Source organism: Vanessa atalanta, chromosome 22 (assembly GCF_905147765.1).
Source record: "Vanessa atalanta chromosome 22, ilVanAtal1.2, whole genome shotgun sequence".
NCBI lineage: Eukaryota > Metazoa > Arthropoda > Insecta > Lepidoptera > Nymphalidae > Vanessa > Vanessa atalanta.
Genome location: NC_061892.1, coordinates 7,840,207 through 7,865,315, shown reverse-complemented (window position 1 = coordinate 7,865,315; position 25,109 = coordinate 7,840,207). Strand labels below are relative to the sequence as shown.

At 32.3% G+C, this 25,109-nt stretch overlaps 1 protein-coding gene across 1 annotated transcript in view; it reads right to left on the bottom strand.

Moving 5' to 3' along the window:
• The window catches only part of LOC125072694, a 54,220-nt gene extending 41,047 nt beyond the window's left edge, over positions 1-13,173 (bottom strand). Inside the window, exon 1 of the mRNA XM_047683364.1 lies at positions 13,078-13,173. Coding sequence (XP_047539320.1) covers positions 13,078-13,168 — 91 coding nt within the window. The 5' untranslated portion in view covers positions 13,169-13,173. The remainder of the gene's footprint in view (positions 1-13,077) is intronic.
• Positions 13,174-25,109: the final 11,936 nt, after the last annotated feature.

Sequence of the window (25,109 nt, the reverse complement as noted above, 5' to 3'; positions counted from 1 at the left end):
GACCACTTACCATCAGGTAGCCCTCTTCCGCCTACTGACTCGTCGTCGTACTACTCGTCCGCCTACCGATAGCATAAAAAAACAGTTCGGATAGAAGTAATGAAGTTTCATCTGGTGACATATTATATACATACATATATTCTTCGAGTTATAATAGATCTGAACTGAACATTGAAACACAAATTTCAACGTTTCTCAATATAATTAAAAACATACCGAATGTTATGTCAAGGCTAATATACATACGTCATACTGCAAACGTCAGTTAGTTTAAGGCTTAGTCGGAAATGAGAAAGAACTATTTGCTCAATCTCTAAATCGAATGACAAATATTTGTTTATTACGGTTTCCAGCACAAGATAACCAAACATTTTTGGGGTTATCATTCTCAAAAATAATATTTTAATCAGTGTCATAAATTTTTCGCATTTCACAATAGTGCCCTTCGTGTTTCCTCTTTGTTCTGTTGAAAGGGTTAATATTTTTTATCACCTATATAAAGGAAATTATATGACGATGACCTCTTTTATGATATACGGCAAACGTTTACCTGATGTAAGTAGTCACCACTGCCCAAAGACAATGGTGCTGTAAGAAATATTAACCATTCCTTACATCACCAATGCGCAACCTTGGGAACTTAGATGTTATATCCCTTGTACCTGTTGTTACATTGGCTCACTCACCCTTTGATTCGTAACAAAAAATGCTGAGTAGAGCTGTTTGGCGGTAGAATGAGTGGGTGGTACGTACCCAAGCGGGCTTGCACAAAGCCCTACCAAGCGCCAAGTAATTAGTATCGTGAGTAATGAGCGATTAAAATTGAATCATGCAACTTCCAACAAAATTAACAGATTTATATATGAAATTACACAATATTTTATTCATAATGAAGCGGTTACACTATCACTTATTATCTCGATATTAATATTTTCTCTTGTCATTCAGTCTATTTTAAAACAATTCGTTATTATCAGTTAGATTCATTGATATCATCGTTTAAAATAGATTTTCATGACGTATACACTTCATAATAATAATAAATTAAGAACTATAATTCAATGATTTTCAATAAAACTTTTTCATATTATATTAAAACATATTTTTTCTTTTTTTTTTAGGTCGCAAGGCTCGCAATGAGTCCTAAAATAACTGATTAGATATTTTAAATGTTAAATATCAATTAATAATTTTAAAAAAATGTTCGATTTTTTAATACGTAACGGCAAATATGTTTTAGGTATATGGTTTTACAAGTATAGTACTAGAAGTAAACCTTTCCAAATGAGCCTTAAATAAGACGGTACCGTTTAACACGTGATGCAATTCCCAATTTCCGCCTTAATTGAATCTTTGAGGTAAAGCCTATTAAAATCAAATCAAATCAAAATATACTTTATTCAAATAGGCTTTTACAAGCACTTTTGAATCGTTAAGTGAAGTTACCACGGGTTCCCAATGTAGATTCTACCGAGAAGAACCGGCAAGAAATTCAGTAGTTACTCTTTTTCAACATTTAAAAACACAATATTGTTAGATAAATACAATTATATATGTAGGTAATATTATTCGCTGATCGTCCCATCGGATTTTAAAAGTAATGGATACATTAAGTATTTGTATTTTCGGGTACCGCATCCAAGTATGAAAACAGTTATAACATAAAGACTTAAATGAAACTTTAACTATACGTGATTAGTACATTTACACATAACAATGGTAACAACTATTAAAAATAATATAAAATAGAAAAAAATAATAAAATGAAATAAAGATTTTTTACATTATTACTACTATTTGTAGAAGATACATACATATAAATACATACACATACACATAAATATACATTGTAAAATGGATACATATTTTTTATAACTATATTTTATAATATTCCCCTCATAAAGGTTTTTGCTAAAGTTCAATTTAAAAAAAAAAGTAATACGTCTCTATCGAGCAAAAAGATAAATATAATTTCATTGTATTTAATATCCTATGAAAAAAATCGTATAACCTTGTCTTATTAAATAATTCTGTAGGTTATCGAACCGACGAATAAAATTTTCCAGCACTAGAGTCGTGATGGCCCAACAGTTACAAGGCGTGAATCTTGACCGATGATTCTGCGTTCAAGCCGGGGACTGTCACCACTGAATTTATGTGCTTAATTTGTATTTATAATTCATCTCGTCATAAAGGAAAACATCGTAAATCTGCACGTAGTTGAGAATCTACCATATGTATGTAACCAGCTTTAGAGCAACTTGGTAAAAAAGGTCGAAATCTCTCCTTCAAACGGGACAGAAAGCCTTTACCCAACAGTGGACGATAACAGGTTACTTTAGTTTATTTTTATACTTTAAAAATGCAACGAATTACATTCAAATATATCATTGTACTACTTTTTACTTGTACCAAATAATAGGATAAGTAATACGCACCATGACGACCATAGAGTGACATTGAATTATTTCAAACATAACACCTAGAGTTCAAGTAACTTCTGTGAACATACTAACGCACCAATAATACAAGCTGCAAAAAAATAATCTACTAGTACCTCTTATAAAGACACACCTCTGATACAAATCCTCATAAATGTTATCATTCATTATCTATAACTGTAAACTTACTTCCTTATCGAATCGTTTAACATCATTTATTTAAATTATGAAATATTTTATCATAACCGCTTCGAAAATATTTACAAATCACACATACTAAATCTTACACAAGAAAACATAATACACTGTTATAACTTGATCCTTTGGGAAGGTTGTGTCTATTTATCATCGTAATAACCTTAGTGTAAGGGCAGGGTTAAGGGACTATGTACACAATATATTTACACGGTTAATATAAATGTTGAAAAACTTACTACAAACATTCATGGATAAACACGCGTCATATTGATAAAAATATTTAAATTATTAAAATATATCCAAAGGCCTTTACGTTATTATGATTGTTATAAAAACAATTTAATTCAGTAACTAGGTACCTATGTACATATGTAGTATAAAACAAAGTCGCTTCCCGCTATCTAAGTGTCCCTATGTATGCTTCGATATTTAAAACTACGCAAACGGATTTTGATGCGGTTTTTTTTAATAGATATACTGATTCAAGAGGAAGATTTATCATTTTAGACGTTTCTAATCTCATGAATGAATAAACACATTTTTTGCGCTTACTTTGCAAATGCTGACTGAACCCTACGAGACAGATCAAAATAATATACTACAGAATTTAAACCCCAAACAAAATCTACAAAAAAGTCAGCAATGGTGCATATATTTTTGATTTTATCTATTTGAACTCTCATCAAAAGAATTTTTTTTTCTCATAGTATCAAGTAATTTAAAACTATAATTCAACATGAAATCGCTGTACTACAAACTAAATTTTCATTAGGTAGTGAAAAATTATCATTACAAGACTAATGTTATTTTAATAACAGCCATCAAGAAAAATGTATGTTCAATGTAAATGTTCTGTTAATTCATGAGCTATACGACTTGACGTCACTTTACCACGACGCAGTTGATTTTATTACACGAACAAAGCATGATAAATAATGAGTAAAAAAGCAAAGTAGAGAAAAAAAATAAGTTATTTTAAAGTTAGGAAGTATGTTTTAAATCTTTATTATTGTTGTGTGGTCCTTATGGTGCATATAGTCGTATAAATTGATACCGTCAATACGATGATATATTTGAATTTATTAAAAAATGGCGGGGATGATGTTCGCGCCTAGGATTTCTACCGAACAATGTTCACGCGAACGCGATCTAAAACTTAACTTACACGGATAATATTTTTAGAGTGTGCTATGATTTTTTGTACTTTTTCAATTACTTATGCCAACGAGACAAGTTGTAATTAGATCAAAAAATCAAAATCAAAAATTCGAGATTATACTAGTTTTTGAAGCAAAATTTTGGTTTAATTTAGTTCGGTATCGGACTCCAGTGTCTAAGTAATATACACCGTCTTTACCGCCGCCAATTTATATACATCGTATTTTCCCGCGCTTTCGCGTTGACAACTCGAGATGACAGATACATAAATGCATACAGATACATAAATATAAATCTAATACTAGTAAATATGTTTTCATAGATCTGTGTACACAACAAGATTACACACCACCATACTCCAATGCAGGTCGGTGTATAAAAAAATAATTTCATTTTACGTAACAACCAAAGACTAGATGAATTATAAACAAAAATATTAGTGTATTTATTTCGTTAAAATTTATAAACATTAACCTACAGATTTTGAAACGCTAATCAAAGTCAAATGAACTAATTCGACAACAGCAAACAAGGGCTCCCAGTGGAGGCAGACATCTAAACTAATTATTGTGTAAATATAACACTTGAGTTCTTGAGTCTTGTTAAGTTACTATTTACCCGAGCATAGACTCTTATATAACCTTTTTTTAGCCTAATCATAAGCAATTTGATTTAGACATAGACAATTATCAACTTCACTCTACAGCTATTAGTATCAACAAAGACATTAAATATTGCTACTCAAGTTCCCATCATGTTCACCATAATACCTGCCATATATGTTTATCCGATATAATAATAAATAACAATAGAAATATGGACATACCACCCAGTCACCATATAAAGTAACGCCAAGTTGCAATACTAAGCAGTATTGTGCTCCGATTTGAAATATGAGTGAGACAGTGTAATTACAGGCACAAGGGACACAACGTCGTAGCTTCCAAGGTATGAAATGATTAATGTTACTTACGGCTTGTTCATGAGCGATGGTGACCACATACGGTGAAGTGAAAATACATACATAAACAGACTTAGTCATTTAATTTCGTATTATATAGTTATAAAATTGGTTATTCATTATATTATTCATCCTGACTCTTCAAGGCGAAAATTAAATGGTCACCCCGTGACATTCCTTACAATAATGAAATTAGATAATCATTATACAATTTGAATTATATAGGCGTAACTTATTTTTAGATATATATAAGATGGCAACATTATCTTCTTTTTTTTTGTGCTTGCGGATAAAGACGCGCATACGAACAGCCTTATATTTTTAACTAGTCGAACCTATCTCTGTCACTCAATATTCAACTGACAACTCTTACATCACTGCAACGATAAATCATATATACGAGTCAGTGATTGCATCTGAGATTAATATCATATCACTTTTGCGTTTTCAAAATAGCATACATAACAAATTCTTATCTTAGTATAATCAATTGATCGGTAATTACAAAACAGATATATTTACGATTTTTTAACTTAATCTATTGGCGCCCCTAGGGGGTAAGATCGACTAGTATGTAAACTCGTACGTTCTCTAATCATTCATATCCTATTCTTTTAATAGTTGTTTATAATTATAAGATTTCTTTAGATTTCCATACTGTAATCCATTGATATGAATTGTCCCCTCAAGGGATAAAAATATGTAATGATAAATGATGTATTATTGTGAGCTTAATCTTTACTTGATGTAAGGTTCGTCTGGGTTGGTACCACCTACTCATCAGATAATCTACCGCTAAACAGCAATACTTAGTATAATATTGTCGTGTTCCGGTTTGAAGTTTAAATGAGCCAGTGTAACTACAGGTACAATGGACATAACATCTTAGCTCCCAAGGTTGGTGGCGCATTGGTGTAATGTAAGGAATGGTTATTACAATCAGGGCTATTGCACGTCCGCCTACCTATTACATAAAAAAAAATCTAAATAACAGTTGCATGTGATGGCGTTATAATTGTGTGTTCAAATATACAGCGGAATTAGCTAAGCTGGTTTTAACCTGCGTTTTAGAAACTGGAGGGGTAAAATAGAGGTTGAGAGTTAAGAATATTAGTGTACATACGCATCATTGGAAACTGAACGAAAAAATTCTGCGCTAATTAATGCACGGGTGACAATAAGTTATAATTAATACCTAGATAAGTATCTAGTAATTTTAATTATTTAATAATTACTAAAACCTATCCGTGATTGATAACTATGACGCTTTGTCATTTTTTATTTGCAACAAATCACGAACACGTCATAATTGTCAACATGTTATCGATATAATCATAATCCATATACATGCCGTGATTTCGTAGTGATTAGAAGACCACATTCCAAAACAAAATATAAAACTTATGATTCTGTCAATCTGAGACATCTAGGTGGGTGAACTTAGAATTTTGACGAGATATCCGACGGTGAAATTCATCAGCCGGGATTAATCCAAACATTCCCAGTGATAAATTCCGTAGAAGATGCAGAGTGATCCAACATATCTAGTCAAAGGGCTAAGTCAAAGCTCAGCAGATCGGAAAGGGCTTGATCGTCGATAATTTAAGCTGCTCTACGTTGGATACGGTCAAATTCATGTGACTGATACTGGGGAGCTCCTGCCCAGAGGTGAGAGCAGTACTCCATGTGAGGCCGATAGCGGCCTGATGTTGCGCCTTGTATAGTCTTAGACGATGGTTCGACGTGAAATACTGTATTTCCTTGCTGAGCACACCGTGATTTTATGATGCCAATTTGGCTTTGCCTTCCAATTGACCGCGGAAATGAACAAGGCTTGAAATATCGGCTCCAAGTATTCTGATACTTGCTAGCTGTGGTGGCTCTCGGAATGTTTTCAAATCGTGGAGATACGACAAATGGTATTTTTTAACAGTTAAATGGTGTTATAATCATATACATATATTTATGTATCCTTCATAAAAATCAATGAATTCTAACTACAGAAGACAAAAGAATTGTCATATTTGTTATCCTGAATATCATCCACAAAATATTACTCGTTGAAGGTAACTATTTCTCACGCTACAGTTCGATATATAAAAAAATTTAAATTAGTAAAAAATTAATTGTTTATTGTTTTTTTATGACAGAAGTTCGCGTTTTTAATTACGTCACAATAGATTTTCCGGTAGATTCGACGGGGATTATCACTGTGATCTTTTTATAAATAATGATCAGATAACAGCCGAATTAAATTATAAATAAAAAATAATTCTTATCAACTAATTGACTCGATTGTTTTCATTTGACATAGATATAGCTTTATTTAGTTTTTATATTTACTTGGATGGAATACTTGAATCTTAACCGTAAAACGCAGAAAGGCTTGTAAAAGAAAAAAAGTGGGGTACATGCAGATGGCACGGATAAAAGTCTCCTACTAAGCTCAAGGTCAGCTAAGGCAGTCGTTAGGACGTCAAGACATACGTTGCGATGACTTCGAGACTGTCTTAGACCTCTTTTGCACAAGATATAGAGACAACTACCTATTGAGAGGTAAAAAATAAACCAAGTACGAGTCGTACTCGCGCACTGTTGGTTGCGAGCAAACTTTGGTGTTATCAAGTCGAGATAAAAATCCAGAACCAGACTTGAATTCATTATCAAACCTCATTGATGCCAAACAGTCAGAAATGACTTCCTCATTTACTCTCTAGATTATTATTTTTGTGATTATTACATTTATTATTACAAATTAACTCTTTGTGCACAACAGTTATTTTGAAATACAAAAATTACCCACAAACCAATGTATTGATATACGGTTGATCAACCAATCGACTCAGAAAGAATAATATATTAAGTATTACTAGACACTAGTTCAATAGTCAGCCGAGATGGTCTTGTGCTTAGAATGCGTTAACATCTTAACCGTAGATTACGGGTTCAAACCCAGGCATGCACCGCTGAATTTTCATGTGCTTAATTTTAGTTTACAATTCATCTCGTGCTCGGCGGTGAATAAAACCATCATGAGGAAACTTACATGTGTCTAATTTGTCAACCCGCATTGGAGCAGCGTGGTGCAATATGCTCCTAACCTTCTCCTCAAAAGAGACAGGAGGCCTTAGCCCAGAAGTGTGAAATTTACAGACACTAGTTCATTATTTCATGCATTCCTTCACTCATCAATCATCAAAATTTATGATGACAGATTGATGATAAATTTAGAAACAAGTCCAAGCGTTGTGTAACTATGCAAGCATTTATTGGCAATAATTTAAAAATAAACTCATATTGAAATATGCATTTATTCAACATTTTCCTTATACACGTCAACAGATTGCTTTGCAACGCCGCTATCACACCTCTAAGCGATTTAACAAGTACAACAGTGAATCCACTTTATTATTTATAAGACGTGTTGCTTTTAACTTATTGTTATATCGAAGGCATGTTATTCTTTATTATATAAGAATTGTATACGTAACAAACTTATTTAAATGTAAAACTAGATCAAATTGACATTAACAATCTTGAGCGCTTTATAAGACCGCTGGCAATACTTCAAGGGTCTTTTAAATCATTGCAATTCTAATTGTCTGGACGAAAAATTAACCCTTTAGCTGGTCACCAGTGCAGGTACGTAATATGTGAGGGTTTTACATCTCTATTACACGATTATTACTATGCATTTATAGATTAAAGTGTGTGGTGTGGACTACGGGTTTTATGCAAATCCGTCTGGCTAAGTACCGCCCACTCATCATAATATATTCTAGCCAAACAGTAGTATTAGGTATTGTTGTGTTCTGGTTTTAAGGGTGAGTGAGCCAGCGTAACTACAGGCACAAGGGACATAACATCTTAGTTTCAAAGGTTGGTGGCGATTGGATATGTAAGGTGCGCTTTATGTAATTTCTTACAGCGCCAATGTCTATTAGTGTTGGAAACCAATTATCATAAGATGGCTGATTTGTCCGTCCGCCTACATATAATTGAAGAAAATTTAATAAAAACAATCAGCGGTAGGATAATTTAAGTATAAATATGATGCTCCTCGAGACGAATTAATTAAACGATTGCACAATAATAAAAAAAAAATTGTACCATACCCTACTCGCATTTCATAGTTTATCAACACGAAAAGGTTCGGAAGAGTCAAAAAAATATGTTCAAAAAGAGTAGAAATAAATCATTTGGAACACACAAATTATAATACCAACATGTTTTTCTCGAATCATTAAAAACAATAAATTGGTTATCTCGGTATTTCGACCACAGTGCTGATAGAAGTGCATAAAACTAAAGTACCAGCTTATAAATATCCCACAGCTGGGCTATAGTCCCCTCTCCATTTGAGAAGAAGGTTTGAAGCTTATGTCACCACGTTGCTACAATGCAGGTACACATGTTCAGCCTCATTATTAACGTGAAATACCAACGATACTTTTTCGGGCTTGATCCCGTTATTATGGGTTAAGATTTATGTCTGACAATCTCGACTCGTGAATATATAAGGACAAATATAACACAAAGCCCTTAAAATAATTAAAAAAAAAAAACAAATTAAAAACACTCATAATCAAATTACATTTAGGAAAGAAAAATAATTATTTCACGAAAGTAAATCCTCGTTCGGTTCTTAGCATAATAACTTTAAATGTAATAACAGATAAAATAAATATTATAATATTTATTTCTGTTCATTGACAGCTGTCAACGCGGGAGGGTAACAATCTTTGAAGTCGCCACGCGATCACCATGCGTCCAACATCACCGCTGATCGCGTGCTGAGCTGCCTTATCATCCTAGATAAGTAAGATTTTCGGTGCTTTTCATGATCATAAGCCTTTTAACTTAGACGTAGATTTCTACAGTTTTTGGAGCACTTCATTGTGAAATTTAGACATAATAAATTTTTTTATCTCAATAGTCAATACACTGTTACTTCGCCGTGGATTCCGGGTGTTTTGCACAAGGACATTGATAAAAAAAATGCTTTCCATTGTAATTATTATTGATTACTTGCAGTTAAGATTTTTTTTTAAATAATTATTATGTAGTGTGTCTTCTAACATATACAATAAATTATGTATATTCAATCACATTGATAAGTAACAATAATATTTGTTGGGACCTGGTTAAAAATTTAACTCTAAGATTGGACCCACACATGTACGTAGATCAGTAATAGCTTGTAAAAATAGAAATACTATTTACTGTGCCCGCAGCTTTGCCTACGAGGAATTCAGCTTGTGACTATAAGAATCATTAGTATTGAAATAAAATATAGTCTTTATTATATAAAATATAAAATTTGATTCGTCAATTAGTATTTATCGATTGCAGACAAACAAATCTTTCCTCTTTTTAACATTAATAGATAATATAGATACTTAAGTTCCAAATTCAAATAAAGATATATATGTGTTACCAGCAGTTCTTAATTGAATTATTATTATTTTATAAAATTGTTCTTAAAAATAAAAAACAAATAGAATTATGAAGGTAATGTTTTCTTGCTAGATAAAATAAAAAAAAAATTATTAAAGAGAAGCAATTAATAATTTTATTATTTTATTTTTGTTTTTTTATTTAATTTTTTCTTCTAATAAGTATGACATCATATATTTTTTTAAATTTAGTATTTGTCTGATTATGTTCGCAGCTACTGAAGATTATTTAAATAAATTAATTATAATTAGACAGATAGCCATCGTCTGAGTACTAAGATACGATAATCGTATAAAGACCCCTATTTTATTTTCGTAATCTGGTCCGAGGGTTCAAAACTCAAAACACTCCTTGTAAAACTCCAGTTTTACAAGGAGTGTTTTGAGTTTTGTATCACAATAAAAAATCCTTATATTTGAAATTGAGACTTACTCCGAAATGACAAAAGCATATAATTTATTATCAATGTAGGTAAAGTAACACTCTCTTTTCGTGGAGAAGAGAGAGATTATTGCACTGAATTCGTCCGACTATATGTGTTTCTCAGACACCTGCAGGTTCAAGGCCTCGCAAGAAGATGAAATTAACCCACATACTAAGCACATGAAAATTAGGTGTTCCTTGCCTAGGTTGAACCCTTAACCGCCTAATTAAATAATACTTAAATAAATTATAATAAAATATTATTTTATTATAATTTATTTCAGTAAACTCGACGATACTAATGATAAATTTCCTTTGCCATTGAAACAATAATACGCTTTCAAAATTATTTTATCATTTTCAAAACATTATGGTAGGGGTTTTTGGAAGCTCGTCTGGGTAGGTACCACGCACTCCTCAGATATTCGACCGTCAAACAGTATTGTTGTGTTTTGGTATGAAAGGTGAGTAAGCCGGTGATTCACAAGATACAAAACATATTGTTCCCATGGTTGGTGGCGCATTGGCGATGTAAGGAATAGTTAATATTATTAATAATGGTTAATATATTTTTTTTTTATGGCATTGGTTGGCGGACGAGCATATGGGCCACCCGATGGTAAGTGGTCACCACCGCCCATAGACAAAGGCGTTGTAAGAAATATTAACCCATTATTACATCACCTATGCGCCACCAACCTCAGGAACTAAGATGTTATGTCCCTCGTGCCTGTGATTACACTGGCTCACTCACCCTTCTAGCCGGAACACAACAATACAGAGTACTGTTATTTGGCGGTAGAATATCTGATGAGTGGGTGGTACCTACCCAGACGCGCTTGCACAAAGCCCTACCACCAAGTAATAGCTAAGTAATTGTTGTGATGATGATGTATAGGCGTTTACTGTCCTAGAAACTGTTTCATTTTCTCCATTAGTTCTTAACAATATAATTATATGAAAAACTTAAACGACTGTAATAGAATTATGAAAAGCTAAGAATCGCTGCAAAGGTGAATGACCTCTATTATCTTTTATATTCGATTAAATTGCATTTACAACATCGATATTCACTTGACAGACGCCAATACATCAAGTCAAGTCTCAATATGACAACAATAATATCATATGTTGCCTAGACGATATTAATCGTTTTATTTGCAAACGTAAATAACATATATGTATATAAACGTAATAACATAAATACAATTATATATATACGCAGGGCCGGATAAGGATAGGGCAACTGAGATTTCAGCCACGATGCCTCTACAAGAGGTGCCACATTAAAAAATTCAGATTTAAAAAATATATTATCAAATATTTCAAGGAAGTATAAAATGTATTTTGAAAATAGAAAAAATATATCCCTCTCAGTTTCTTTCGCAGGTTCTTCTCAGGCCGAGGTGTTAAATTCCGAACCGGTGATAGATTATTTATTATTATTTTGACTATCAATAAGCAAGTGTAATAAACACTTCTATATTGAATAAAGATTTTTGACTTTGACTTTGTTTTAATTATTCAAAACGCCAACTGAGTAATTAGGGACTTTGTTGAATGACGATTCAAAAGTGCTTGTAAGAGCCTACTTGATTAAATTATATTTTGATTTTGAATCCGGTCCTCTATAGGTATATAGGTTTTAGTAATAATCGCATTCTTAATGAACCATCTCAAGTGTTATAACTAGATTTCAAGTATCGAGACATGTGTCGATAGCAATAATCGATTGTCATTATTTATATAAACCTATAACATAATATACTGTTTACGATAATTCTTATACAGCGACATCTATATATTAAGGATGGAAAATTTTATGTCACGTAGTGTCGCCACTCCTCGCTAGATGGCGCTATAGTTATTAGGTGAAAATAGTGCCATCTGTTATCAACAAAATAAAACTTATGTTTCAGGTTAATTTTAGGATGCAACATTAATTGCGAACATAAACATACTCACTGGCTTGATCTTCTAGGTAAAAACAAATTGACCAGATAGCTGAAGCCATCTCTGAGGATACATCCGAGTAAGGAGGATAACCTCGATGCCCGGACCCATCCTGACCTAGGCCAGGTAGGAAGACCCTACGTACGTTATTACAAAAAAAGCACTAACAAAATTAAAAGGCATTTAAAACTACCATACTTCAATAAATTTATCAAATAATATAAAATATAAATAACATAAAATATTAATGAGGATCTGCTTTATAATGTATAGTTACCATATCAGAATTGATTTTTTTTTTAAATATTAATACATCTCTCTTTATTAAATACAAAACACTCCACTTAGAAAACAATAAAAAAAATCAACAAACACAGTAAAGGCCATTCATAATAAATTCGCAGAATAAACATTGCGAATCGGTAACGTCAAAATTTTGACATATAGAAATAATCAAACTGGTTGACATTATGACGAGGTACTTACCAAATATTTCACAACACTGTAAACACACACACGACAATCCGTACATAGCCACTAATAACAGAAAGGGCGCTAAGAGTATAAGGAAGTCCATCTTAAGGGCTAATTATAAAGACTAACCGAATGTGTTTTCAGTGTACTGTTATCGAAATATCGCCACGGAACTGATAATACTATCAATCTGTTACTCATGACAGATTTGATAATAAATTAATTAATACTAATAGTATTCTTGTGGTTAGATTTTTTCGAGAATCGTCAACCGACGCACACTCGTCTCACAACAAACGTCGAACTATTGATGATTTTATGAAATTAATATTTAATGTAGTCTTTGCCTTTTTAATTTTTTATTTTATTTTATAACGTACAACATCATGGTAAGTGGTCACCACCGCACATAGACATCGGTAATCTTAAAAATATTATAATAATAAAAAAAATAAAAAGCCTTATATTTCTTTCTTAATCTCGTAACTCGTAAAACTCGTAGTCTAACTATTAATTACCTAATCAAAATCTACTTTATTCAAGTAGGCTTTTTTTACAAGCACTTTTGAATCGTCATTTAACAAACTATTTAAACTAAAGCTACCACCGGTTCGGAATGTAGATTCTACCGAGAAGAACCGGCAAGAAACTCAGTAGTTACTCTTTTTCAACATCTAGTATTAGTGTAATGATAATGAAAAATATTAATACATAAATGTAACTGTTTATGGGATTATCTTACTAATCGGATGTCGTTTTGATAATAATCATAAAATAAAGTCATCAATAAATACTACCCTACAAGCTTCGTATGAATAAGAACGAAAAAATAACACATCAGTAAACATCAATAATCTTATTGCACCTTTTACACTGTTTCCGTGACATACTTCACCGTTGAAACTTCAGTGGAGTCCTCATTTAACCCGACTACAGACTACAATGTACGCGACTAACTAACTGGTATTATACTGGTTGATTATATTTTCGATACGATATTTGACATTCGTGTGTCTCTGTTTATATATTTTAAAAAAATATACAGATAAAATCGTAGTAGACTTGGGTAGAGATGATATTGGTAAAGTGGTATTGGCTAAGTATGTGTAAGATTCATATCAGGCGTCGGATTAAATTGTCTTGTAGACAATATTATCAATTAATCGTTATATACATGTGTGAGGGAAAAGTCAATGTATACACACAATACGCACACTCACCCAATTTCACACATTCAGATCGAGATTATTCTGATACTTTATCGAACTATATTAACAATCTAGAAAACAAAAATGTTTTCATATTGGATTTTCAAAAATCGAACACAAAACTATATATTAACACACAGGAGTAAATCTGTTGTACATATAGTTTTTTTTTTTACATAAAATAGGAAGATTAACAAATGGTCCACCTAATGGTTCGTAGTCAAAATCGTCTATAGACATTAGCTTTTTGAAAAATAGTAACCATATATTGTAGTAACGTCCATGTGCCACTACCCTTAGGAACTAAGATTTAACGTCCTTTCAAACCAAGACCCAATAATACTAAGCATGCTGTTTGGCCGTAGAATAAATGATGAGAGGATGGTGTCGACCCAGGCAGTCCAAAACACCAAGTGAATATTATTATAATGGTTATAGGTTCGGTATTAAAATGTACTTACTGAATATTTTCAATACAAGTCTTCCCATCACGAAGTCACACATTTGCAGATAAATGAAAATCAGTAACAGTGTCATGAGAATAAACATTATATAACTGAAGTCCTTAATACCCAGAAACATGATTAGTTCAATGAAAAACGAACGTCTCTTTCAAACAAATTCAAAAAGAAATCAACTTTTTTAAAAACACAAAAAATCTTTTAAAATATATCTAGATAGTCGATATATGAAAATCACTCTTGTTTAATCACAATAAAGTCTATTATCTTTTGTATAAGTTCAAACAAAAGAAAATGCCTCGTCTAACCGAGATAAGTTTGCGTATCGAAATGAAACTATTATAGGGATTATTTGAAGTGTAATATTTTTATAAATCAAACGAAAATGTATCTTATGTTCTGAAGAATAAGATTAAAATTTTCGAAACGATACTTTAAGATAATCTGATAATTCTTATCTATTATAGGATGATGGTAACCAATTCAAATTGACCCGTCTATGACATCGATGGTTGTAAAAATTTCAAGAAACATTTTCAAGTATATAGAAAGGTAAGGACCATTTTAAATTGACATTATTTTGACAAGGTTAAAGCAGATGATTAGCTTGTTTTTCTTTGCCCAATCAAAAACTTCAATCATGTTGTAAAGTAAACTTTAATTGATATGGAATGTTCCCATTTTAGGGCTGTGACTTCTCATCTCAAGGAAATAATTGAAAAGCTGTTCCAAAATTTATTTGAATTTTCGGATTTTTTTTTTCAGTAGTGAGATTAGGACAGAAATAAAATTTATTATATATAAAGGAGCGTCAGAAGGAACCTCATAGCGATCCTGGGTGTCGTTATCCATAGTGGGCGTTGTAACGGCAGGAATTTGAAAATAAAAGCACACTCGTATTGTATAAAGTCTTATCGTTTTATTGTTCTACATTTTTTGCACAAAAGGCACACAATTAACACTTTATTATAATTGGATTAGAGCCAATAGATTAGCACGTGTGCACCTCGTGCAGCAGCTGTCAAACGAATGCCGGCCGCTCTTCCTCGAGGCGACACTCACTACTCTATTCGCAGTTACCCGCTCATATTTTTAATATTATAACATAATCAACTAAAACTAAAACATTATTAAAAATCGTAAATAATAATTTCGTAATTTTTATCATTAAAATTAATCAAAATCAGCGCGCCGTCATATATATATTTTTTTTATTCAAAAAGAGAAACAATTATTTGAATATTGTTTATTATTATTATTGAATTTTGTTTAACCTTTTCGACCTCTATATACGATAATGACACAACCAAATTTTTTGGAATACTTTTAGCAAAAAAAAAAAAGGTTCTATAAAAAACCGATAACGATTCGTACCTAATTAACTATAATGGGTACCTTCTCATGCACAAAAAGTCAATTTACGTAAATTGCTTATGAACCGCCATCAAAATATTTCGATGAAAGATTTTCGCACGCTTCGTCATCAATTGGGGTATTTTTTCTATTTTGCATCTGACATTGTATCTTATTAATCTACAAGCGTTATCAATCAAAACTAATTTAATGAATAAGTACCGAAAATAATTTTAAATTGCAACTTTTAATCTTTAAGTAATCATTCGGGATCAATCCTTTCCCTGGTTGACTAGTAATGCTAATAAGCATTACTAGTCAACAGATCAACGAACTATAGACAAATACGACTACGTAGACAAATTAAGTTTCGTAGTACATTTACCAAACAATACTCAATATAGTGTTCAGGTTTGAAAGGTGAGTAAGCCAGTGTAACTACAGGCACAAAGATGAAAAATTTTAGTTCCATAGGTTGGTAGTACGATGGTGACTACTTACCCTCAGGTGACCTATTTGCTCGTCCGCCTGATATATAACATTTAAAAGTTATAAGTATACTGAGTAAGATAAGAGAGCAAAAAAGTGAAAATTTCTCCAAACATAAGATAAAAAAAACTATATACACTGCTTTATTTAAAAAAAAAAAAAACTTTTTTTAATATTTCGCTTAATTGCACTTTTGCATATAAGTACATGTAACTTAACAGTAGCGGCTTGGCAACAAAGCATTTGTGTTGATGACAGTTGACGTAATTTGCACCTACACGTTTGTCTACCGGCGAGTCTTGTAATGTACCGTCAGTAAAAAAAATAATGTTACTATAATTAATTTAAAAAAAAGTAAAAAAGTTAGAGATGACCTTTTTATATAATAGAAATTTTTATTATAATTTTTGAAGTTTATTAACAACCTTCATACTACCTTAGTCTATTCCAATCTAAGAAGAAGTAAAGATAATCAAACCTTAGATTTACGTATGCACGCAATTTTCTAATAGCTCAGCTATATCATGCACAACTAACATTTCTTGTAACATATCTTTGACGACCTCCGTGGTCGAGCTGTGTTTAAACCAGTTTTCAAGGGTACGCCAATCCGAGGCCCCGGGTTCGATTCCCGGCCGAGTCGATGTAGAAAAAGTTCATTAGTCTTCTATGTTGTCTTGGGTATGGGTGTTTGTGGTACCGTCGTTACTTCCGACTTTCCATAACACAAGTGCTTTAGTTACTTACATTGGGATCAGAGTAATGTATGTGATGTTGTCCAATATTCATTTATTTATTATTCATTATTATCTTTATTTATAATACAAACTATTCCGCTTAACTACTTGTATGCATTTTATTTTTACTTCAAAAGGAAAAGTGGAAAAGAGAAAGTTCCGATAATAACTTCGACGACGTTTTTAAAACGCAACGCAATTTTTCGCAAAACTATAATGAATATCATAGATTATCCAAGCTTCTTTTTATGTATTGGGTAGACGGATCCGCAAATGGGCCACCTGATGTTAAGTGGTCACCACCACCCATAGACAATAGCGCTGTTAGAAATATTAACAGTCCCTTACTTCGCCAATGCACCACCAACCTTGGAAACTATGATGTTATGTCCCTTGTGCCTGTAGTTACACTGGCTCACTTACTCTTCAAACCGGAACACAACAATACCAAGAATTGCTGCTTGATCATTATTTGTAGGGTGAACTAGAGTAAATGTGTAAATGAGTAAATACAAGATACATAACATATTATTTCTCACACTACACTGTTACCAATATTGGTAACAGTGTGGTGTGAGAAAAAAAAGAGAGTGGTTGCAAGGATAAAGACTGTTTATATGGATAGCTGGGAAACTCCTAAACTTTATCGAAAATTTCTCGAAAACAGATGATCTGTGAAACATTGGATGTAACTCGTATCATTAACTTTACTAATTAATTTAAAATAAATATTAATTTATTTTACGAATAAATTATAAAATTTTATATTTTTAATGTCGATGCGTACAGTACAAAAAAGATTTATGAAAATGAGTCCAGTCGTGATTTATCATCAATTGTCTCCGGTTGCTCTTTTAGTTTTTTATTCGACTAATTTACAAAAAGAGGACCAGCTCCTGTTATTTAGTATTTTCATTTGTTAAATGAGTTAGTCAAAGTTAAGGTCAGCGCACATCTGGCGAAGTTTTCAGTGCCAAACAAATGTTGTTTGAATGTGTATGTAGAAGTTAGGTTGCCACAATTTTATCGTCTCGTTTCAATATAACTTCATATAATTAACACAGTTGTTATATACCACAATAATTCAAGCGATCACAGACACGTCTCTCGTGAGATGCGCCTAAGCTATGAGAGTTCTCCAGACAGGTGGACAACCATCTTATCCAGTTCATCGGTCCACCTGTCTGGAAGTCGCACTACTCCGTACTTTCTGTTCCGCAGTCTTCACTCTAAGACTTATCAACATATTAATAGCGTAAGTCGATTTTTGTCTCAGTGGTTATGGGGCGAAAGCTGCATATAAAAAATCGGTCATGGTCTCATTTTGAGCTCCAGCCGTAGATGTGCAGAAAATTAAAGAGGTTTCTTGATGGCATTTTATTAAATTGTCACGAATTAATTTCAGAGGGCGGAGAAAAGTTACTGGCCGGTTAGAGAAGACTAAGGCTGTATAAGATAAAAAAAAAAAATGAAAAACGTAAAAAAAATTAAAGTAAATTGTTTTCGACAAACTCCAATTCTAACGGAACTGATGTATATTTTATTTGACAATAAAAATTTCATTTAAATAAGGTTTTATAATTTTGGCACCTAATATAGATGCGTGACTTGCAGTTTCAAATGAAAGTAAATCTAAATAAAACCTGTCGAAGGTTTCGAAATTTCTAGAAAATATTTTAAATATAGGCGCAGCGTTAATGGGCGATCCACTAGTGATATAACCAGTTCAGCCTGCTAATTGTGTTATTGTTTACTAAAACTATAGAATTACCATAAACTATAATTGTTTCCAGGTTCAATCATTGTCATTAAATATTTAACTTTGACTCGCATTGATGTGTACATAATAAAATTTGTAAAGTGCATGAGGATTGCGTCGTAATAGAAGCTTCAAGCAGCACATTTTTAACTTGGCCTATTTATAAATTTAATGCTCATGTCAAAAAAACATTGATATGTTATGCAATAAAAAAAATAAAGATAAATAGGGTGGACTTAGTATTTGACAATTTCCGGGCCGGATATAGTCAATTTCAGTTCAATCAATTCTACTTTATTGACATAAACTCTAGAATTATAATGCTGAGAAGGAACTATTGAGGTTTTTTTGCCAGTTCTTTTAAGTAGAAACTACTTTTCAAAACGGTGGTAAAATAATTTAAATTAAACGATTATAACTTTGATCGCTGTTCAATCAAACTAAAATAAATAATAATGACACTAAAATGTATTAAGTGTCGAGAATTTATACACGGAGGTTACGATTACAAAGCGAAACTCCACGATAGTATAGCGAATGATGAGACAAGTACTTAATGGGGTTAATTACAATACTGTGTGTTTATTTCAGTCACATTATCGTTCTCATACGGAACTGTTATTATTAATTGAGTTTGAACAAGATGAATAATTTTGTTGTTTTATTTATTTTAATAACTGGTATGTACAATTGTAATATGTGTTTATATAATACTAGCTGAACATGCGGCTTTACCCGCGTCAAATTTATAAAATACAAACTTCCAATCTAAGTTTTACCCCCTTGGGAATGTCTACACTCTATAAGAAACCTACCAGCCAAATTTCATGTTTGTAGGTATTAGATTTCGTGCTTAATCAGCAAGTGGTATTTCGCTTTTATATATATGTATAGCTTGAGTATTCTAGTATCATATTATTTATCGTGGAATACTTGAAATGTTCGTGAAGTTTATAGCTCTTATGATTAAGGAGGGAAGGAGTAGAAATCACGCGACGAAATCGACGACCGGTAAATCGGAAACCGGAATAGTTTATAATCATAATAATATAGACACGTACAAGAATGTTGTAGTCACTGCGTGAACTTTTACCATAGTATATAAATTTGTATGAACCCCAAGAAATATAGGGAATTTTATAAATAACCGACGACCGACCCCTTAAATGCGGAATATATGTGTAATTCTTTTGTACGTGAGAATGTAATTGACCTCCTCTGTAACTGTTTTTTTTTTGTGTGTATTAGAGTGACTGTTGAACATGGTATGTTAAATTGCGATCGGGTTTCAGAAGTTTTATTATTTCACCCGTAAGAAGTCGGGACGAACAACAAGTTTTATAAAAGTAGGTGTCTACCGAGAAGCTCAAAATTTAAGCATATTATTAATGATACCATAGCCTATTCCAACCTCAGAGTTAAGACAAATAAACGACTTTGATATTATACGCGATATAATTGGTCGGAATCTTAAATAATCTATGATATTCTTATATTTACGAAGAGAGGCATTTTGAATGTCGATAAAGTTCTTGTTAAGACGGATTAAATCTGTCATATGTTTATTTGAAATCTTTCTTCAATTGGAATAAGCTATAATATTAGCAATAAAAAAACTATCTTTTGTATATTCTATTACCGTTTGCAATAACGGGAATCGAAGCGAATCGAATCGCTTGTCCTGGAATATAGTATACACAAGAATCTTGTTCTTATCAAGACATATGTGTTAGTTTGTTCTACTGATTACCCGATTAACTGTATTTTCGGCCCACTAGCTTACTCCCCTTTTAAGCCGGAGTACTACTAAGTATTGCTGTGTGACGGTAGAATTTATGATGAATGGGTAGTGGTAATACTATGGTGATAATACTATCTGGAAACCGGCTGTCATGGTATGGGCATATTATGCGGTGGAATGAGGACCATGTTGTGAGAAAGGTTTTGAGAATGGATGTGGATGGATATAGAGGTAGGGGATGATCAAAGAAACGATGGATGGATTGTGTGAAAGACGATATGGTTAGAAATAATGTTACTTGTGAGATGACGTCCGACAGATAAGTATGGACGAAGAAGACATGCTGCGCCGACCCCGAGTAAAATTGTGATAAGGGCAGGAGGATGACGATGATGATGTTTTTCGAATGGCATAAATATATTATAATACTTAGTTTTATAATTTATGTTATTTATATGAAAAATGTTTAGTTTCATAAAATTTTTTTTAGATATTATTACCGATGCAACGGTCAATCGTGACTTTGAACATATCAAGTACAGCGAAACCCAAAAGTATTCCTGGATTGGAATATTAAAAGTAAAACTAGGTAAAACATATTTCGTAATTTATTTTAAATATTGTTCTTTATTTTAAAGACACTTCCTGTAAATTCCATTTGTGCATTAACGATTAATATAAAGGAAAAGCTTTAAGACTAACTATGACTATTTTTTGCTCATTTTTACTACATTGAGTATGATAATTTTTAAAACGACTGCTCTAATATTTGTATAGGCTATTACTACTTCGAAAAAGAAAAAATGTAAGTAGTGGTACTTGATCTTTTTTTATGTTATCGATTAGCGTACGAGCAAATGGGCCACCTGATGGTAAGTGGTCACCACCGCCCATAGACAATGGCGCTGTAAGAAACATTAACCATTCCTTACATCACCAATGCGCCACCAGCCTTGGGAACTAAGATGTTTTGTCCCTTGTGCCTGTAGTTACACTGGCTCACTCACCCTTCAAACCGGAACACAACAATACTGACTAGAATATTTGATGAGTGGATGGTAACCTACCCAGACGGGCTTGCACAAAGCCCTACCACCAAGTAACTTGATGCACTACAAATGTACAATTGTGGAGTCAATGATAAAATTTAATTCGCCTATACTGAGAAATTTTAATTTACTAATCCACTAACCAAGAGACTTAATTATATCTCGCGACTGACATCTCACTAACCCATTCACTAGCTCCTAACGCAATCGCAGACCTTAAACAGGCAGACCATTTATTTACTTACTTATTTGACGTAATCATAAAAAAAAATATTGAATTAGGATATTCAGAAAAACGCCTACCAAAATGTATGGTTTTAGGAAAAAATTGCTAGTGTCACTTAGGATAATACCTTTACTTCCGATATCCGATACATCCGAATTTATCGAAGTATTTAAAATATATGATTAAATTAAGAAACTCATATATACATGAACCCTAAAAATATTACCCAATTTTTTTGGGAGTGTTAAAATATAACACTTGGATTAATTTATAGAAAGAACGGAATCCGTAACTGGGATAGTATTAATAGCTGAGGGAATAGCTTTAGCAAATGCAAATGAAATATCAAGAATTGATAGTAAAGTAATAAGGTAACGTACCTATAATATTGTTATCACTATAAATTTCACTTGTTTGTGATCTTTCCTATTGTTTTCCTGCAATCTCTTTACACATATCCACTTTAATTGCAAAGCGTTTAAACATTGGATAGGAGACTTTTTATCCAAAGATCATTAACTGTTCTGCTGTCACAATTCTCGTAATTCCCAAATGGTAACTGCGCAGTATAATATTTGTGTTTACGCAAAGACAAATGTCATTTCCAACGACAATGTGACACGACCGAAAAAAGTTCAAACGCAGTGACGCACCATTGTAATAACGTGCTTTCCAACGCACGCTAACCTTTTTAATTTATTAAAAATTATTCCTTATTTATAAGGAAAAACCATATCCTTGCAATAGACTATTATCAACCATTTCTGAAAATAAAATCCATGCAAAAGAAAGAATAAAAGATTATTTTCAGAAAAATGGCCAGGGCGACATTTCTCGTGAAAGACTTTCCGAGGAATTGTAATGTCACTAAATACTTAGTACATCCTGAATATGAGAGAGACACTTTAAACACAATTGCATTAGTCTATCTAGAATGCGATCACAAATGTAAGTTTTTATCTATCAGTTATCTAATGTGCTGGGTTGAGCATAAAACAACAAATTTCAACAAGATAAGTAGTGGAGTAGACTATAAGTTTTTAAAATTATCTTTGTTACAAAACAGACCATTTAATAAACAAATCGTTGATTGTCTATCAGACGTTTTTCTGATGTTTAAGAAACATAGAAATTCATGAAAATTAGTTTTGATGTCTACTGTTTGTTTAAATAATGGTAAATTCTCATCTCTGATATAAAGTGTTTGTTAGAAGATGTCCTTTAATTTGTTAAGTTCACTAGTGTATACTTTAATTTTCTTGTTAGATATAGATTACAATGACAAAAAGCACTTTAAAATATAAATATAATGGAAAAATAATAGTCAGTAACAAAGATTCATTTCATTTATATTTTATAACGCTGTATTATGCATACAGAAATTAAAATTGAGTTCATCAAAGACACTAAAAATGAAGCGTGATAATAAGAGGCTACATTCATCAAACGTATAATTATTCCAGTGAAACCAGTTAAATGGCCAATATTTAATATTTCCTGGAAACAGTATTACTTCGTGGGATTTACAGATCGTAAGTGAAATTCGAATATATTATTTACAAATAAAACCAATTCCAATCATAGAGGGACAAATAAACAACTTACTATTAGATATTGATACGACGTGATGAGTTATAATATTTGTGATACTTAATACTTTTTAAAAATACAGACAAATGTATGTACTAAATAATGATGGCAATAAACGAGAACGCCTAGTAGAAGGTAAACATGATTTAGATATACCGAGTACAAATCTTTTCAGAACATTATGTTTTAGAACATATTACTTACCGAATGATTCCAGTGAACAGAGAAAAATGTAGGGAGTTCTACATAAGAGAGGAGGTAACATACATTAACAGTTTTTAACTATTTTATACTATTAAGTGAAATAGAAGAAAGAAATGAAGAAATAGGAGATGTTACAAAAAACGTATCAAGGTGGACTTGATGATTATTTTATCTTCCGATAAGTCTGGTAGTGTAACAATGGACGCTCTATACGTCAGCTTAAACTAAATGGCTGATCCTAAGGTTCTGGGGACAAATCCTGGATCGGGTCATTCAAAGGTTTTTGGGTTTCTCGTACTTCAGAAAGTATAAGAAGCCATTGGTCTTACGACTGAACTCTTCGATTGGGTCGAATCTGCCGTCCCGTTTGATTATAAGAGTGGGAATATAGAGAGCACCCGTGTTTGCGCACAAACTCGTGCCTATGCTCCACGCAGTAGGCTTCCGTCTTAAAACCTTCCGCGGTGGTTAAAATTAGTCATGAATACGTCCACATACAGGTTGTATTCTAACAATAGATATGTATAATTCCAGTTGGATTTTAAATATCTTTGGCCACGTCACTTCTTGTGCACCAAAGGCGCTGAAATAAATAGCACGTGTACGTTTGATGCTGGTATGGCGTTGTTTGCTAATTATAAAGGAATAATGGCTCTGGTAAGAACGTGATAACTTATTGTTTTAATTATCGAACTGGTTTTTCCATAAAACTTTGAAATTATATTAGAATTATAATATTTGATACAATTAATTGGCTGCTATACAAAGAATGAAAACTTAATATTGAAAACAGCATAAAATCCATGAATTATTTATGAAAGAAGAGCGCGTGGACGAAGACTATCAAGAAGAAAATTGAATGAGCATTATTATGTCCATTAAATAAATCATACGACCACCACCAAGTAAAACCCCTGTTTTATATAGTAGTGACCACTTACTATATCATGCTGATCATTGTACTGTTACTAGAAATACCTGTTCTAACAGAAACGCATTTTATATTCTAGATTGGTCTCAGTATATCTGGACCTGGATGTAGTTTGCCATCATGTTACATAGAATTCTTTCCATATATTCCATGGATTAAATCCCAAATAGAAACAGTTAAACTTAATTTTACAAGGCGAAGTGGTACTACCAGAAACCAAGATATTAAACCTATCGACCCCAGTTCGAATATTGTCAGCGATTACCATTTTGTAGAAGATGATTTTTATGTGACAA